Source organism: Sinocyclocheilus rhinocerous, unplaced genomic scaffold (genome assembly GCF_001515625.1).
Source record: "Sinocyclocheilus rhinocerous isolate Xijiao unplaced genomic scaffold, SAMN03320098_v1.1 scaffold395, whole genome shotgun sequence".
In the NCBI taxonomy this organism is placed as follows: Eukaryota; Metazoa; Chordata; class Actinopteri; order Cypriniformes; family Cyprinidae; genus Sinocyclocheilus; species Sinocyclocheilus rhinocerous.
The window spans coordinates 2,430,437-2,449,376 of NW_015660890.1; the positions used below are offsets into that span (position 1 = coordinate 2,430,437).

Below are 18,940 nucleotides of genomic sequence, written 5' to 3' on the forward strand. Positions count from 1 at the left end.
ACTAACGTGTTTTTTGACCTTGCATGCATGTAAACCTGTTTTATATGACTCATAAAACAATATTAGCAACCTTAAAAATGGCACTTTAATTCACCCTTCCACAAATTAAGGCCTTAAAAAGGTCTTAAATCAGAGCAAAAAGTCTTAAATTCATAAAGCCGTGGCATTAAATGTTTCTTCTTCCTTAGTATTTTTGTCTTGTTTTTCAAAACAATTATCTAAACATCCTTAAATCAAGGTGTGTTTACTGGAGATGCAAAATGAAGTTACCAAGTCTTGTTTTCTGAGAAACTGAACAAACTGAAGTGAGTTTATGCTTAAAACAAGAACAAATGTGACCCTGGAGCACAAAACCAGTCTTTAGTCACTTGGGTATATTTGTAGCAATAGCCAACAATACATTGTATGTGTCAAAATTGTCGATTTTTCTTTTATGCCAAAAATCATTAGGATATTAAGTAAAGATCATGTTCCATTAAGATATTTTGTAAATTTCCTACCGTAAATATATCCAAACTTAATTTGTGATTAGTAATATGCATTGCTAAGAACTTCATTTGGACAACTTTAAAGGCAATTTTCTCAGCATTTTTATTTAAAAAAACTAACTTTTATGACTGGTTTTGTGGTCCAGGATCACATATATTGTCAGTGGGAAATGAAAATGCTTTTCCTTTTTTAATTAATTAGATTTTTGAGCCCTCGCTTCATTTTGATTGACTTCTTGTCTTTTGTCATTTTGTTTCTCAAGTAAATGTATTTTGAATATTTAGAAATTTGCACTGGACAACAACACAAAAATACTGATGAAGAAACTTCACTTTTTTGCAGTGTGATCAGAAGGTACAGTTAAAGTAATTTCCATATTATAGTTAAGTATTTTTGTTGCATGAATTAAAAAGTAATGGAAATCTGTTGGAAGTTGTATTTTGAAACTGTGGCTAATGCCACTCATTCTGCTCTCTTGACATTCACATTTGGAAACCATATTGACATATTGTGTTCCCTTTGATGTATTCCCTCAGTTTTCTTTATTTGGTCATAAAAAAATCTTTTAAAAGTCTTAAGTTAACTATCATCTGACTATGTCTAGACTTTACAGATCTAATGATACATCAAATGATATATACACTTCAAATGATCATCAATTAAAACTAATGTAATCCACAGTATTAATTTAAAAACCATCTGTGTTGGTTCAATTTAAAATCTTGTTCAAATGATGTGTGTCTATACTGTACAGTGGTGTGAAAAAGTTTTTGCCCCCTTCCTGTTTTTTTAATTGTTTGCATATTTGTTACACTTAAAAGATTCAGATCATCAAACAAATTTTAATATTACACAAAGATAACCTGAGTAAATACAAACTGCAGTTTTGAAATTATGATTTCATTTATTAAGGGAAAAAAGCTGTCCAAACCTGCCTGGCACTACGTGAAAAAAATAATTGCCCCCTAAATCTAATAACTGGTTGTGCCACCCTTTGCAGCAAAAAAAACAGGAAGGGGGCAAAAACCTTTTCACGGCACTGTATGTGCTAAAATCAGCTAAAACATTTCCAGGAACACAATCGGATCAATAAATTACTCTAGTATGTAGCGTTTTTTAGTATAGAATTAAAGGTTTGGGTTTTCATTGACATTGTAGAGCAACTGTCAGTGAATCCAGATGGAAATGCTGGCTGTGCATATCTGGCATACCTGCAGCGTCTTTAGTGAGGTGGCAGGTGAGTGAGGTGTGTGTGTCTGAGGCTCTGATAGGCCGCTGACGCTGCAGATTTCTGGGATACCTTTCTGCACCTGGCTGCAGTAGCACGACCTCAAAAACTTTTCCCACTTTTTATCAAACCTGAGAACATTTCCAGTGATTTCTTCTGCCTTAACATTTAATTTTGCTAGAAATGTTGATGCAATGGGAATGTTGAGTCATAATTCATGTTACGGCATGTTAAGTTTTTCTTTGCATCAGAATCCAAAAATTGCATTTTCTCACACATTTCACTTGGGAACACATTACATTACAGAATGGGTTATGAAAGCCATGTGGACGTTGAAATGAATTTGGAATTGTCCCATGTGTTTGTTTACTTTGGCTGCACGGTATAAACATTGTGAACTAATAGTGCAGTCAGTAGAAGTGCACTTCATGACATTTTGATGGTTACACATAGATTTACTTTACTTCTTCCTGTAGGGAAAAGGCCATTTTATCTGGTACTTAATACCACGTTGTTTCATGGTGAAATATACACCACATTACAGTAAAACGCTTTTTAATGCAACATGTCTGCGCAGTTCCTCCATTTGTTAAAATCTTGGCCAGAGAAGACGGTCTGAATCGTCCTCCTATGCCAGACTCCCGCTGCGGCCGCGGAGAGTGTGTTAGCGTAAACTCTGATAGCGAAGCCAGTCTATGTTAATGGACCTATATTGACAGACATGCAAATAAGGGCGATGGTTTATGTTGGCAACGCTCCGCTCTCTTCTTGAGCAGTAAATTTAGTCTCTCTCGAGTTGTCCAGAGTGGCTGAGGTCCAAAAGACGGTGGGTGGTAGATCCAAACATTTAGTTATTTAATCCTTTTGGCAGCGGGGTTGTGGATCACATCAGCTTTGGCTCTGGTTATAAAGAACACTCTTTACCTCAACATTTATCTCGGCGAACTACGAGCATCTCGCTAATGGTAGATTGTTCAGGTTAAGTGTGTTGACGTTAATGAGTTTGTAATTATTTTTTATTGCAAAGTGGGTACGAGGAATTGCCTGTGGTCAGAGGCGGGTTACGTTTCAGACTGTGAAAACTGCTACGTTACACAAAACATTAATGATTCACCAGCACACATTATTCCATTTAGTTTAGTTTAGTTTAGTTTAGTGTTGTATATTATATAAGGAATAATATTTATAACATTAATGATTCATCAGTACACATTATTATAAAATGTTTAAAAAAAAAAATTATTTTTTTATTTTGATTATTTTAATTTTAATTTTTTGGCTGACATCACCAAACCATTTTGTTTTATTTTATTTTGTTTTATTTTATTTAAATAATGAATATAGAATTTTATTGAGAATTCAAGTGAAAGTATGTGCCTTAAAGGGTTAGTTCACCCAAAAATGAAAATTCTGTCATTAATTACTCACCCTCGTGTTGTTCCAAACCCCTAAGACCTTCGTTCATCTTCGGAACACAATTTAAGATATTTTTGATGAAATCTCAGGGCTCTCTAACCCTCCCATAGACAGCAAGGTAACTACCACGTTCAAGGTCCAGAAAAGTACCAAGATGATCGACAAAGTAGTCCGTGTGACATCAGTGGTTCAACTGTAAAGTTACGAAGCTACGAGAATACTTTTTTGCGCAAAGAAAACAAAAAGAACTATTTTATTCCACATTTTCGTCACTTTGGATGCGCGTTCACGACAGTATCATGACGCGAATTTATGGCAGCGCCAGCGCTGACCCAGATCCGGCGTGATGACGTCGTTTGTTTTCTTTGCGCAAAAAAGTATTCTCGTAGCTTCGTAACTTTACAGTTGAACCACTGATGTCACACGGACTACTTTGTCGATCATCTTGGTACTTTTCTGGACCTTGAACGTGGTAGTTACCTTGCTGTCTATTAGAGGGTCAGAGAGCCCTCAGATTTCATCAAAAATTTCTTAAATTGTGTTCCGAAGATGAACGAAGGTCTTACGGGTTTCGAACAACACGAGGGTGAATAATTAATGACAGAATTTTCATTTTTGGGTGAACTAACCCTTTAACAAAAATAGTTGTACATTTCTGTAAAATATCTGGTATGATCAGCTCATACATTTTCATTTTTAGTTTGATTTAGTTTAGTTCAGTGTTGTCTATTTAATAATAATTGTTTATTTAATAATAACATTTATAACATAAAAGATTCATCAGCACACATTATTATACTGTAACACAGTTTGTAGATCGGGAAGAAGGAGGTGGGAACCGGCTCACATTTAAACACTTTAATAAAATAAACCAACACAAGATGAAAGTAAAGCGGCAGCCCCTCGCGGACGACTGCCGCACACAAAACACAAAATAAATACATTTTTAAAAATGTTTGTATTTATGTTTTTTTTGACTATCACCAAGCCATTTTATTTATTTTATTTTATAAATATGTATTTATTTACGAGAATTCAAGTGAAAGTATGTGCTTTAACAAAAATAGTTTCACATTTCTGTAAAATATCTGGTATGATCAGCTCATACATTTTCATTTTATTTTATATTTTTATTTTATTTTATTTTATTTTAACCTCACTCCTTTCCCAATCCAGTCAATAAGGGATAAACTCAAGTCCAAAGAATAAATGTGCAATAAATCCTTTTTTTTTTCTCATTGAATATCCCGTTTTATTCAGAAAAACAGAAGTAAAATGGGTTACATGCATGCGTTTCATGTTGCCATCTTAAATTTCAAGAACCACTTGAGCAAAATCCCACGTAAACTACAGTAAGGACAATTTTCCATCTATCATTGACTCATCATTTTTAGTTTTCTTCATCAGCTGCTCCCATTTCCCTACAGAGTTTAAAGTGAACCAACTCTGAATCGTTCATGTAGTTTGGCACAGGCGTCCGTGTGTACATTCGCGACCTAGAGAACATCACAGACGGAGGCTCTAAGACTGCATTCCCATGGGTCATTGCGGTGATGAGCTTTGATGAAGGGTTAAGCACCGTACTTACGAGAAACATAGTAATTTAGCAGGTAAATGTGTTATTACAGCCATTATAGCACGTGCTCTCTAGACAGGAGGCGTCTCCCTGTTCGCCGGGGGAAGCCAGACCCCCGTTATGAAACACTGAAGAGGGAAAAAGTGCAGCGATGTGAATCTAGGCACACGGGTGGTCCATGAGAGGAAGAGACAAATCCATTTCTACATTCTTTCTCAGAAGACAAGGCCTTATTGTCGGTTACCCCTTCAGCGTGCGGCGCTCGCACACACCAAAACACAAACACAACCTGAATTTCAATCATAAATTTAGCATGTGAGGTCAGCACTGATTCAATTTGAGTTGATCGTACACAGTTGTGACAGTTTTATTGAGCTGAGTCAGTGCTGTTTGCTCAAGGGCTCAGATATGAAGAGCAGCCATGCTCCTGCAAACAGAAGATCCAGCTAAAGATAGACCGCATTCCTGCGCTTTGTGAATGCGGGCGCAGTGGTTCTGCCTGATAAGGAAGATCGGCTCGATCTCGCGCTCGCCGTTTCTCGCTCACATTCCTTGCTTCCCCTCTCCCGCTGCTGTTTTTGTTTTGTCCGTTTCTCTCTCTGTGTCTCTAAGAGTTATGTGAATATGGAGGAGGGGTTTAGGAGGAGAAGTGTTTCCTGTTCTCTTGTGTCTGAATCCCTCTTTCTCTCTCTGTTCTTGCACACTTTGTGTGTGTATATTTGTGTGTTAGGGAACCAAGAAAAAGTGACGTTGCTAGCTTTTTCAGTAGCGGGACAGTAGCTAAGCTGTGTGTTGGTTTTCCCAACCATAAGCCACTTTTTCCCACAAGAAAAATGCTACATTGTTGGTTTTGTCTCACAGTGTTCTTGCACACTTTGTGTGTGTATATTTGTGTGTTAGGGAACCAAGAAAAAGTGACGTTGCTAGCTTTTTCAGTAGCGGGACAGTAGCTAAGCTGTGTGTTGGTTTTCCCAACCATAAGCCACTTTTTCCCACAAGAAAAATGCTAAATTGTTGGTTTTGTCTCACAGTGCAACCAAGTGAGCTGAGGCAATGTCATTGTGTTGTTCAAGTAGCGTTTCAGCTGTTTCATTCATGTAAATGAAGTGATATTTTATAATATATATATATATATATATATATATATATATAATTTATTCTTTATGTGTGTGTAATAATGTTTTTGCATTTAGTGTAAATGTAGCTATCTGTTGTAGTTTGATGCTGTCACCTTAATATTCCTGATTGATTGATTGATTGATTCGTTTAAATTATTTTATTTTATTTTGTGCCAGATGAATTATAGCATTTTGATGAGAATAAAAAAAATCAAATTCCATTTATCTATTATAGTTTTGTTAATATGTGACCCTGGACCACAAAACCAGTCATAAGTGTACATTTTTCAAAGTTGAGATTTATACATCATTTGAAAGCTGAATAAATAAGCTTTCCATTGATGTCTGGTTTGTTAGGATAGGACAATATTTGGTCGAGATAAAACTATTTGAAAATCTGGAATCTGAGGGTGCAAAAAATATATAAATATTGAGAAAATCGCATTAAGTTTTGATATATTTACGGTAGGAAATTTACAAAAAATATCTTCATGGAACATGATCTTTATTTAATATCCTAATGATTTTTGGCATAAAAGAAAAATCTATAATTTTGACCCATTTATTTTTGGCTATTGCTACAAATATACCCCAGCGACTTAAGACTTTTGTGCTCCAGGGTCACATATGATTTAGAATTTTTATATATTTCATATTTTTTTTGTTTGTTTTGAACTTATTTAATTAAAATAAAATATATATTTATTTTTCTCTCTCGCTTTTGCTTGTTGATTTTCTGTTGTAGTGATTTTAAGTCTAATGATTTATATTCATATTCATATTACACAGTAATTAGAAGAATATTCAGTACTTCGTTATAATGCCAGGATCTCTAATCCCAACCCCAATTAATTAATTGAAGGTTCTTTATTGGCATCGCTGGTTCCATTAAGAACCTTTAACACCCATGAAACCTTTCCATTGCACAAAAAGGTTTTTTATAGTAAAATAGGGTTCTTTAGATTTTAAAATATTCTTCACACTAATAAAAAAAAAAAAAGAGTTCTTTTTAGAACGGTTTACTGAAAGGTTCTTTGTGGAACCAAAAATGGTTCTTCTATGGCATCACTGCTTAGACACTTGTAGTGTAGCTAACCACACAGGTTTTTTAAAACCTATACTTTCAAACAAGTATCAAGCAAGAAGTCTGCAAAAGTTTGCATTTTTTGAACATGCTTTCTGCAAGCGAATTCTAACCAACCAGCAACAGCTCCATGATCACAAAAGAGAGGGAGGGAACGAGCAAAAAAAAAAGGAATGGAATGGGCAATAATTGGGAGTCGGGAAGGGAAAAAGAGAGAGAGACGGACAGTGTCAGAACAGGAGAGAGAGAGAGAAAGGAAAAGGGGGAGAGAGGGAGGAGGCAGACCCGTCGGCCGTGATTGAGAGTTTGCACCAAATTGGGAGGGAGAAAAACAGAGGAAAGTAGGGAGGGTGAAAAAAATGGGAAAGGAAGAGGCCGGCTTTGGCCCTTTCTGGTAGCTCCAGCTGCAGTGAGAGAAAGAAAGAGCCTGAAATACTCTTTGTGTTGGAGCGCTATCGAGACGAGAGAACTAATTTCTGCTATGTTTTGAAAGCTAAAACATTCCAGAGGTTATCATCACTGAAGTGAAGGTAGGCCGGTCTGGAAACGGCCCGTCTGGAGCGTCACAGCGCTGAGATTAATGACAACAGCTCTGTATCTCCTGGGTGGGCTCGGTTCCTCCGCCGTGTACCCCGCAGTATATTTAGTCTTTCTGCTTGACTGAGTAGACATCCTGTGCTAACATCCTTTCCTCACCCATTCTCTCTCCCTCTCTCTTTTTTTTTTCTTCATTCTTCTCCCTCGCTCCCCCACAATTTCCATTTTAAGTGGTATTATGAAAACAAACTTGTGATCTGTTTGATGTTGGGCTGAGAAAAGATCGACTGTAAATGTCTTGCATATGGGAATGTGTGATTTTTGTGTAAAGGTTAACCAAATACTCGCAGCAGCTGTGGAATCCAGACCATATTCAGTAATGGAGGGGATTCTGTGAGTTTCTAAGGTAAAGGACACACATGTTCTGTTGTTTTCCAGGGTCACGCTCTCAGGATTGAAGCATGGACGATGATTTCGAGCGGCGCAGGGAGCTCAGGAGACAGAAGCGGGAGGAGATGCGTCTGGAAGCCGAGAGGTAACGTGGGCGTCTTTCTCGCAAACTCTTCAGCCGTTTTGCACCGTAAACCGAGGGCTGTTAATGGGGTGAGATCATCAGATTCATTGTTCACCTTGCAAAAACATGACAGCTTGCAAATTGTCCGTTACTGTGTGGCCAAATAAGTCTTTGTGCAATCGTGCAAGATTTAAAAATGCTTGTTCATGTGTTTTCAACATTTTTACTCTTTTTTTTTTTTTTGGACTTCAGATGTTATTAAAAAAGGCAGTTGTGAAAGTTTATCATCATATACTAACCCTCAATTCGTTCCTATATGATTTTCCTACACAAAATAACAAGGATGTTCTGCAAGCAAACAGTGACCAAGAGGGGAAAAAAACAATGTAAAGGACAGTAAAAGTGGCCAGTTTAGCTATATTCACTGTGTTCAGGGTCCATAACTGTGTGAGAATTTGAAGTTGTTTTGCATGGATTGTCTTTGCATCTTCTGCAGTTCTTCAGTTTGATGTCAGTTTTGGTATCATGGGATCAGATTAGGTTTAAATATAATGACGTCTGAATGCAATATGAGAATAATGGTGGAAGGGAAGATTTTCAGTGTATAACCAGTGTTGGGGAAAGTTACTTTTAAAAAATAATGTATTACAATATTGTGTAACTAATTGTGTTACTTATGGAAAGTAATGCGTTACGTTACTTTTGCATTACTTTTTGTTTCCTGAGCTGGGCTTGCTTATTTGTTTTTTAATAACAAAAAACCCAAAAGTTATATTTTTGGCAACTGTAAAGGCCCTTTTACACCAAAAGTGAAGTTAATAAGCCTCAGCATTAGGGATGTTCATTTCGGTTATTTTTCCTAACCGACAACCAACGCTCGTTTACCGATTGTTAACCGTTAACCGACAAGATTATTTTAAATTAGAATTGAATTAAATTAGAAAGGATAAGTGTCTGTGACCCGTTAACTAACATTTGTTTCACGGGGATTCATTTTACATGCGCAAAAAGCAGCACATAACAGAACATGAGAATTCACTGGGCATCATATCACATCACGCACCTGCAGCGCTTCTGCGAGCGGTAGCCTATAGCCTATATAGCCTAACGAATAAACAGGCCTATACGAGAAACATATTTTTACTTAAATAATAAATTAAGAAAATGAAAGAAAAACTGCAACAAGTAGCCTACATGCAGAGCTTAGGTTCATTTTTGTGCTGCGCGAAAGGAAACAGACATCCTATTTTTCTTTAGGCTTATTTTACAAAAGCACAAAGATTTGTTTTTATTGTGAATGTACACAAATAAAGGCAAACCTTTTACAATTCCGATTATCTTTATGACTAAAAGGAGTAGTTTCTTGTCGGCATTAGGCCTATTTCTGAATTAAATAAAAAAAATGCGACTTATACGCGACTTGTTTTTTCCCCCCTAAAAAACATTTTTTTGATACGCATAGCATATTTTAACCATGCAGCAAACCTTTTTTAATATTTTGATAAATTACTGAAAAAATAAATAATTAAATGACTTTTTAAACCGGTTAACTGATTGTATTAATCGGTCAAAATTCTTACGGTCGGTTAACCGGTTAAACGGTTAAAATGAACATCCATACTCAGCATGAAGAAAGTGCATCTGCACCTCACTCATGATTTCTCTCAACACGGGAGAGTCAGTGAATAAATGAGAAAACAGAGTAACTTGTGTTACTTATTTTAAGATATTTTCTTGTAAATTTTAAAGTAATGCGTTAATTTACTAGTTACTTGAAAAAAGTAATCTGATTGTGTAACTCGCGTTACTTGTAATGTGTTACCCCCAACACTGTGTATAGCAACCAAACTTTAAGTTCTTCCTCACACAAAGTTATCATATTGAGGATTATACTTTTTTGTCATTTTTGACAGCATTTGTCCAAATTAGTTTTCATTTGTGCAAAACAGAGCATCCTGGACATCTAAACTTCTCAGAATTTTAACACATTTACACTAATTTAAGATTCATATGATGTCTTTCCAGCATTCTTAAATCCTAACTTTATAACTTTTGCCCAATTAGCTTCCTACCCATCTAAAGAGATAATGAATATTTCTCTTTGTGGAGAAATTAGAAGAAAAAATTTGCCTGCTGATTTTTGAGTCGGAGGTGAAAACAAAGAAATTACTGTTATAATGTTTTTGCGGTCTGAAGCTTGCACTTCCAGCTCGTTTTTCTTTTTCTGGGATGATGGAGTCTGCTATTAAAGCAGAAAACTGGTGTTAATGTAACAAATGTCTGGCACATTCGCGAGCCTCTTGACCATTTAAGGCAAAGCGACACTCCCATAAACACTGGAGGCACTGACCCAAATAGCCATTTTGCGTCAGCGCTAGATTATCTCAGAGCACTGTGCATTTCTGCAAACACAGACAACAGCTGTTTCTTGGACATTTATGCCACTGTCAAAAAGAATTATGGGTAATGGCTAATGAACATGTAAATTGAGTTTATTATCATTCCAGCAGAGCATAGGATGGCATGAATCAGCTCTAAATCGATGTCTTTCAGCAACAATTATTTCTATTACCATTGGCTAGGATGTTAGGCCAGAGTTACATGGTGTACAGTTCGTTTTGAGTGTCAGCTTCCCGTCTGCAGCGACCTTCCTGTTTCCTCCAAGCATGTTACCATGAATGCTTTTCTTTTTCATGATTTAAGATATATGGGACATTTTTCACCTAATCGTAGGGCGGAAGCTCAAAGCCGATGACGCACAGATTAGGGACCATTATATTTTACAGCATAGCATTAATCAAATGCTTTTTTTGGCTATATGTTATAAACCTCTGAAAGGCTGGAATTGTGTTTTCTATGCCAAGTATCACATTTGGCAAAAAGCTACCAATGCAGCCCGTTCAGCTGTGCGACACGATGTGATCTTGTGTTTATGTTCTTGTGGAGCCGTTTCAATTTGGCCCGCTCTTCTTCGCCTGCTCGAGTTAGTGATAAAAGATTAAATCGCTCTATTAAATTGCTGGAATTATGCAAAGATGCTGTAACGATCAATATTTACTCATCACCCGTAATTGAACTAGTCAAAGCCATGTGTCGTCTTGTTGGCCCCATTCATTTTGGCCATCATCGAAATGCACGGCGGACACAAAAGTCAGTTTTCGGCGTACATATGATAAGCGCTGTCACTTTGCCAAATGGCTCTGTATTAGAAGTGTTTACTGGCAGAGATTTGTGAAGCTCTCTGTCTCTAGACGGTCTTCTGTGCAAGACGTGGGACAGCGGGCAGGCAGATGTTGCCTTGGCGCTGACGTGGAAAAACAACGAGAGTCTGATAACGTTCATACACGCAGGAGCAGCTTTGCATCCGAGTCCAGCAGGCGATGATGGCTTGATGTGCGCCAGTCCTTTTCATCTGGAAGACTTGCCAACGTTTCAACTGCTGAAAATGACAGGAGAGGAAAAGTGTGCGAGAAAGGGAGGCTGTGTGCTCTGACTTTTGTCTGTATGTGTTACTGTAACTTGCTGACAATCAAAAATGTGCTGCTCTTTTACTTTACACTCTTAAAAATAACGGTTCCAAAATGGTGTTTTTGCAGTGATGCCATAGAAGAACCATTTTTGGTTCCCAAAAGAACCTTTCACTCAGTGAACAGTTCCTAAAAGAACCATTTTGAAGAACATTTTTAAAATCTGAAGAACCTTTTTTGACTATAAAGAACCTTTTCTGCATTTGAAAGGTTCCATGGATGTTTAAGGTTCTTCATAGAACCATTGATGCCAATAAAGAACCTTTATTTTTAAGAGTGTAGATACAATGATAAGTCTCAAACAACTTTACTACTGACCACAGCATTGTATGGAAGGCCATTTTCAACACAGAATTAAAAAATATATATTTCACAATTCTTACTTTTTCTCGCAATTCTGGAGAAAAAAGTCAAAATTGTGAGATGTAAAGTCAGAATTCTTACTTTTTTTCTCACAAATCCATGTTTACATCTCGCAGTTATGAGTTTATATCTCACAATTCTGACTTTTTTTAGAAGAATTCTAAGTTTATATCTCACAATTCTGAGTTTATATCTCAGTTGTTAGTAGTTGTTTTTTGCTGAGAATTCTCAGAAGTTTGTCGCAGAATTCTACGTTTCTATCACAATTCTAAGTTTGTCTCGCAATTCTGAGTTTACATCTCGCATTTCTATTTAATAAAAATAAAAAAGGTGACCGTGACCTTTTATCTCACAATTCTGACTTTCTCACAGTTTCAAGTTTATATCCTACAATTCTGGATTTATATCTCGCAATTGCCAGAAAAAGTCAGAATTGTAAGATATAGACTCAGAATTGTGAGAATTTTTTTTAATCCCGTGGCAGAAACGGGCTTCCATGTCATTCCCATAGACAACACATGCTGTTTGGAAACATGTTTAAAAGTTACTGCAAAAAAAAGAGCATTTCAGAGGAACAAATAGTCACTATATTTTGAAAAGTTTGCAAATTCATAAATGTATGTTGATGTATTTCCAACATTTTTAACCCAATAAGTTCCATTCCATTGTGTTAGTCTTAAGAGATAATGACCCCTCTGGTGAAAAACAAGTAATCACCTTATTAATGCTTTTGTAGTCTGAATGTTAAACATCAAAGGATTGGCACATTTGTGTGCCATTTGACCATTTAAGGCCAAGTTTGCAGTGAAACGTTCAATAATTTTGTAGCAAGATATCCTCAACTATGAATTCTGCTTTGTTATAGCTATCAAATGATGCTTATTACTTTTGAATGGACATAAATTCTGCACACCCCAAATTTCTGCTGATTTCTTTGATGTTGTCTGTTTTGCAAAGACTGCTGTCCCACTATTTGAATTAAGAGCCTTTTTGCTGAATGCTGGTGTATTGTGGTATCACCCATTTCCAATTGATCTGGCCTAAAACATCATCCATAAAGAATGAAATGCGGTTATTCATTTTACATGAAGGTCAAACGAGCCCTTCCTGTTTAAGTGGGCGGCTCACGGCTGGAATAAGCCGCAAAGTGAATGAGACTTTGCCGATAGTCAAACATCTGGCTCTTTGAGACTATAACGACTAGATCATAGATCAGGTCTGCTTTGTATTTAGTGAATAGCTGGTCAGCGAAGATTGGCACCGTTGAAGGGTCAGAGGGTTCGTGCTGTTTTTAAAGTACTATGTACACACACACACACACACACTTCTGTGTGACTGCAGTGGCCTTTCCCGAGACAGGTTGATGTGTTCCAGCTCCAGTCGGGTCACTGATACTCTGCATACACACACAGGAATGTTTTGACGGCTGGCTCCGTGTCCCCGTTCACATGCTGACGGAATGTTCTGACTAATGATTACCAAAACCTGCCATTCCTGTCCAGTCCTCTGATTCTATTTTAGCATCAGCTGCAAAATAAATTCATGTTTCCATCCATGCTGAGAATTTAATTCGGAATATTGCATTTTAAGCAATTTGTGACTGAAGTAGCGTTTCCAGCTGCATTGTTTAAAAGAACAAATTTGTCACTTCTGGAGAAATTGCCGGAGAAATGGAAATGCCAGTGATCGCTGGCAGATGCTTTATGTCTGGGATCGAGCGTGTCAGACAGATCTGGGAGGTAATAGTAGCCAATCATCTGAGATTATTCAGTCACATGACTCGAGGCAAAGTCACATGACTTGTGTTTCCATCATAGTTTTTACACAAAATGATTCACCTAAAGCAACGCTGTAAGAAAATAATTCATAGAAAAATGTAGAAAACTGTGGAGTCTTTTTTTTTGCTAAATCATTAGGCTATCCATTTAGTGTACAGAAGTTTCTGTTAACCCTAAAACAAGGCATAATTTAAAATATGGGCAAAGCCCTAGCCCAGTATATTGGACCATATTATTTTGAATTTTTCTTCCAGTAAAGTTTTTTTATATTGTATGCACATCTTAATGTTTCCATCCAGAATTTTTTATTTTGTATATTTTTTATTTTATTTTTCATTTTATGCAAATTTTGACTTGTTGCATAAAAAATGCTGTCCGGAAACATCAAAAATAAAAATCAAATAATAAAACATAAATTAATAATCAATTAATAAATACATTTTGGTGTCAGTAAAAGTTTTTTAAAAAGAAATGATGCATTAAATAAATCAAAAGTGACAAAGACAAAAAATTTCTATTTCAAATAAATGCTGTTCTTTTAAGCTTTATATTCATGAAAGAATTCAGAAAAACATGGATTGTGGTTTCCACAAAATATTAAGTAGCTGTTTTCAACATTTATAATAATAAGAAATGTTTCTTGAGCAGCAAATCAGCATGTTAGAATGATTTCTGAAGGATCATGTGACACTGAAGACTGGAGAAATGATGCTGAAAATTCAGCTTTGCATCACAGGAATAACTTGTAAATTTAAGAGTATACTAAAATGGAAAACTTGTTCGTTTTTGAGCAGTTTTAGCTGCTTCTGTGCAGTTTTCTCTATGGAGCAGAGGCTCCATCTGTGCTGTTCCCATGAGAGGCCAGGAAGAGCTCAGGAAATAACACCCATCCTCAACGAATGGCCCATTCCAAACACACTCTCTCCGGCTGGTAGAGGAAAGGCCCGCTTGAGGGTATACATGTGTTCGAGGGATGCTGTTACAGAAAGCTACGAGGTTACAGGGCAGAAATGAGAGCAGGTGATCCTCTGCTGTGGTCAAGTAAGGAATGGACGGATCCGTGGTGTTGGATACGAGTGTGGGGTCAGTAGGTGGAGGAAGAGAGAAGGCCGAGCGTGGGAATAGAACAGTTATTTGGCAGGGTCCATATATTTCTCTCTCCCAACCCTTGTGGAGTGTCTGTGATTGCTCTCCAGAGCCTTTGCCCTGTGCGCAATGTTTGCACTGACATTTCTGAGATGTTTGGACCACAAGAAAATACTTGTCAGCTGGATACATCCGCCGCCTGATTGTGCTCTGCATGTTGTGAGAGCAAATTAGCTGCAAAATTAACTGCATATCAATTTCATTTCCCACACTGCTTCCTTTGTAGACTTTATGAATCCAATAAAACATGTCACACTGTGTGTAGCTCTCACTGCACGCGCTATAAAATAATTAATGCTACATGGCTGAAAGATGCTGTGGTTCATATGGAAAACATGTTCGCCTGATGTCTTGGTTTACATCCCATATCGCTACAGGTACCAGAGACATGCCAGAGCGTTACAGCAGTGCCCTCAAAACACTGCAGAGACCCTACCGAATGTTATTGCAGCATGTTTTTTCTGATTTATTTTTGTGGTTATGGAACAGGGAAGCTTTATGCAGTCTGTGCAAGATAGGCGGTGTTCCCCGGAGGGATATCAGATCAGAGAGAGTCCGGACTCGATGGGCTGCAATGTTAAAGCGGACTTGAAGGCATTCTCTGCTGTTTTGAATGCTCCCTCTGGATTGTATTCATTTTTAGATTGAGAGAAATCACTTTGAAATAAAAGTGTGAAAAACATTGTACTGTAACCTTGATCTAAAACCTTTGTCAGAAAGCAACAAACTGTTATTATTCAATTCATATGATGGCATTGAAGTGTTTTTTGGAAAATGATCATGAGAAGCTGTTTTAAGTAGACCTCACAGGAACAAAGTGAACATTTTGATATGGTTTATACTTCAGTATAAATGTGCTTGAGTTTGCTTGATTGGTTTGTTAACACAAGGACAAAGGGAGAGAGGACAAGAACAAGAACAAGAAAGACAGAAAGAAAGAACAACAGTATCAGCAGGAATCCGGCTCTCTATATGATTTCACTCTCCCCAAGGTTTTCCATGGGCGTTAGCAGAGCACCACATTCAGTTCTGAACACATTCCTGATCACAGCACACACTGAGGAAGGCCTTTTTGTCCAGATTAAGTCTTTCACTCCAAAATCAAAAGGGAAAAAATAATATAATTTGCTTAATGAAAATAATACATTTATTCAGTAAGGACTCAGTAAATTGATGTAAATTTACAGTAAATGCATTTATAATGTTACAAAAGATTTTTTATAAACACCGTTCTTTTGTTCGTGAAAGAATTCGGGGAAAAATGTAGCACTGTTACATACCCTAGTAAAAAAAATACTGAAATGTATTTGAAAAACATTTATTTTGTGCCAAGTATACTACAGATACATTTACATATTTATGTGCTTAATACAAATACCCTGCAATTATACTTTTACTAAACTGGTGGTATACTTAAAATCTGCTAAATTGAAACAACTAATTTTGTGCACTTTAATTGTACGGAAGTAGTGCTGAGGTCCAAGTAAAGATATACTTAAATATATTTGATTGTGCTAAAATGGAACAATTGCAAGTACATATTACAGTGATCATACAATATCAATAGTGATATTAAAACTAGTGCTGTCAAACGATTAATCGCGATTAATCGCATCCAAAATAAAAGATTTTGTTTGCATAATATATGTGTGTGTTCTGTGTATATTTATTATGTGTATATATAAATGCACACACATACTGTATATATTTTGAAAATATCTACATGTATTTACATGTCTATATTTATATTCATATAATTAATATTATAAATAAATATATTTAATATATAAACATATCATATTTTTCTAAAATATATGCATGCATGTGTGTGTATTTATATTTACATAATAAATATACACAGAACACACACATATATTATGTCAACAAAAACTTTTATTTTGGATGCGATTAATCGTTTGACAGCACTAATTAAAACACATTTTAGGCATAATACTAAGAAATGTGCATTTTTCAATAAAGACTCCAAATAAAGTTTAAGTGTAATTTTATATCAGTAAGTCTTAAGTGATATGTCAGATGTGAAGTATACTTAGTATGAAATAAATGTATTTTAAATAAATTGTGGCATAGGATTTTTTTTTACTAAGGCATCAAGCAGCACAGCAATGAAATTAATAATAAGAAATATTTCTTGAGCAGCAAATCCATATATTTGAATGTTTTTTGAAGGATCATGTGACACTGTGAAGACTGGAGTAATGATGCGGAAAATTCAGCTTTACATCACAGCAATAAATTATATTTTAAAATATATTAAAACAGAAAAGTTATTTCAAATGGTAATAATATTTCACATTATTATGTTTTTTACTGTATTTTTGATCAAATAAATGCAGCCTTGGTTGAGCATAAGAGACTTATATCAAAGGCATTTAAAATTCTTTCCAACCCCAAGCGTTTGAACTGTAGTATAAAAAATAACCTTAAGAGAAGTACAAAAAATGTGAACTGGTTGAAAATTTGAGATAAAACATCAGCAAGAGACACGAGAGGGAAGTGAAGAAAGCTTGTCAGAGAGATGTGAAAACTTTATTTAGGTTACACGAAAGTCCCCTGGCTGTGGTGTGGGCCGAACGCCACACTGCTGTCAGGATCCTCTCATCAGCTGCCAAAGCTGAAACACACACACACACACACACAGAGCTGACAGCCAGTGAAAGTTCATCCTCAACAGCAACAACAGCAGCAACTGTGACTGTGTGTGCCAAGGTGACACGAGTCCTAACTCTTATCGTCTCTTACCAGTATAACATCTAACTGTCTTTGTGTAGGTTGGCGTATCACCGGAATGAGGAGGATGAGGAGGAGGCCGCTCGTGAGCGCAGACGAAGAGCGCGGCAGGAGAGAATGCGCAGTAAGGACAGCGAGGATGTGGCCTACCAACCCGAGACCCCAGAGCTCAACAACAGCCACAGGTAAAACACAGGCACTTCTGGAGTATTACGTGACAGGAGTACTGTGGTACTTTGATGCGTAGGCTAACTGACGTTTTCTCTGGTGCTTTAGTGGGCAGCACTGATAAATAACTTCCTGCAACAGGTCAGCACTGCGGAAGCGGTGACATGTTCAGACACTGAGGCTTTGTGCAGTGAATGGACACAGAAGACGGTCAGACAAGGCCAGAATTGTTCTCGATGTGTGAGCAGACATAGCTCTGTCTATTGTCCGTAGTGCTGACGCAGGGTAAACGTTTGCCAAGCGGTGCGGTCAGACTACATTAACCTACAGTGGCAGGCATATGGCAGTCCACGCTGATCCACTTTAAATCATAATTCCTCACTATCATTTCGCATGTTCAGGTTTGCTGATATGATGTTTGATGATACTTTGGATAAGAGAGGAATTTACGTTCTTTAGGGTTGTAATGTTGAGTAATGACCAAATGTTAGTTGATTATTTGGCCCTGGTCGTAATGTTATAGCTACTTAAGTTTGGTTATATGCAATTTTTACATGTTATATTTTATACACCACTGTTGAAAAACGTTGCGGTTGGTGAGATTTTTCATGTTTTTAAAATAAGTCTTATGCTCCCTAGGGCTGCATTTAGTTTATCAAAAATACAGCAAAAACAGTAATATTGTGAAATATTATTACGATTTAAAATAACTGTTTTATATTTGAATATAAATATATTTATTTGAATGTCAAGAGACATTCATTATTATTATTATAAATGTTGAAAATAGTTATGCTGCTTAATATTTTTGTGAAATCCATGATACCTTTTTTTTTTTAAATTGCATTAATTTAAAATAGAAATCTGTTGTATGAATGAAGTATTTACTGTTACTATTGATCAATTTAATGCATCCTTGCTGAATACAAATAATAATTTCCGACCCCAAATATTTGAATGATAGTGTATGTTGACACATTAAGTAAGAAATATTTATACATTATTTCAAAATATAAATAATAGTGTGTCCTGCTACGAGTTTTTTTTGTCATTTTGCACATTATCATCAAATAAAAATGTTGACAATGTTAGTGTTCTAATATGTGTGTTAGTTTTTCTAATATGTATCTAATAGGTGACTAATGTGTGCCATTTATTTTGAAATTTTCATCAAAAGATAAACTATAAGAAGAAAATACTGTATAAAATTAATATAAGTGGCCAACATTTTGAGATTATTAGCAT

At 36.3% G+C, this 18,940-nt stretch overlaps 1 protein-coding gene across 5 annotated transcripts in view; it reads left to right on the forward strand.

Moving 5' to 3' along the window:
* The window catches only part of cald1a (caldesmon 1a), a 57,427-nt gene that overhangs the window by 16,986 nt on the left and 21,501 nt on the right, over positions 1–18,940 (forward strand). For 4 of the 5 annotated variants that reach the window (XR_001638201.1, XM_016535435.1, XM_016535438.1 and 1 more), the window contains exons 2-3: positions 7,887–7,983; positions 17,569–17,712. Coding sequence is in view for 4 of the 5 variants with exons in the window: in XM_016535435.1 (XP_016390921.1) it covers positions 7,910–7,983; positions 17,569–17,712 (218 nt within the window). In the remaining variant the exon portion in view is untranslated. Of the gene's footprint in view, positions 1–6,927; positions 7,442–7,886; positions 7,984–17,568; positions 17,713–18,940 lie in introns of those variants that run through there. The other variant, XM_016535436.1, reaches the window with a different exon arrangement.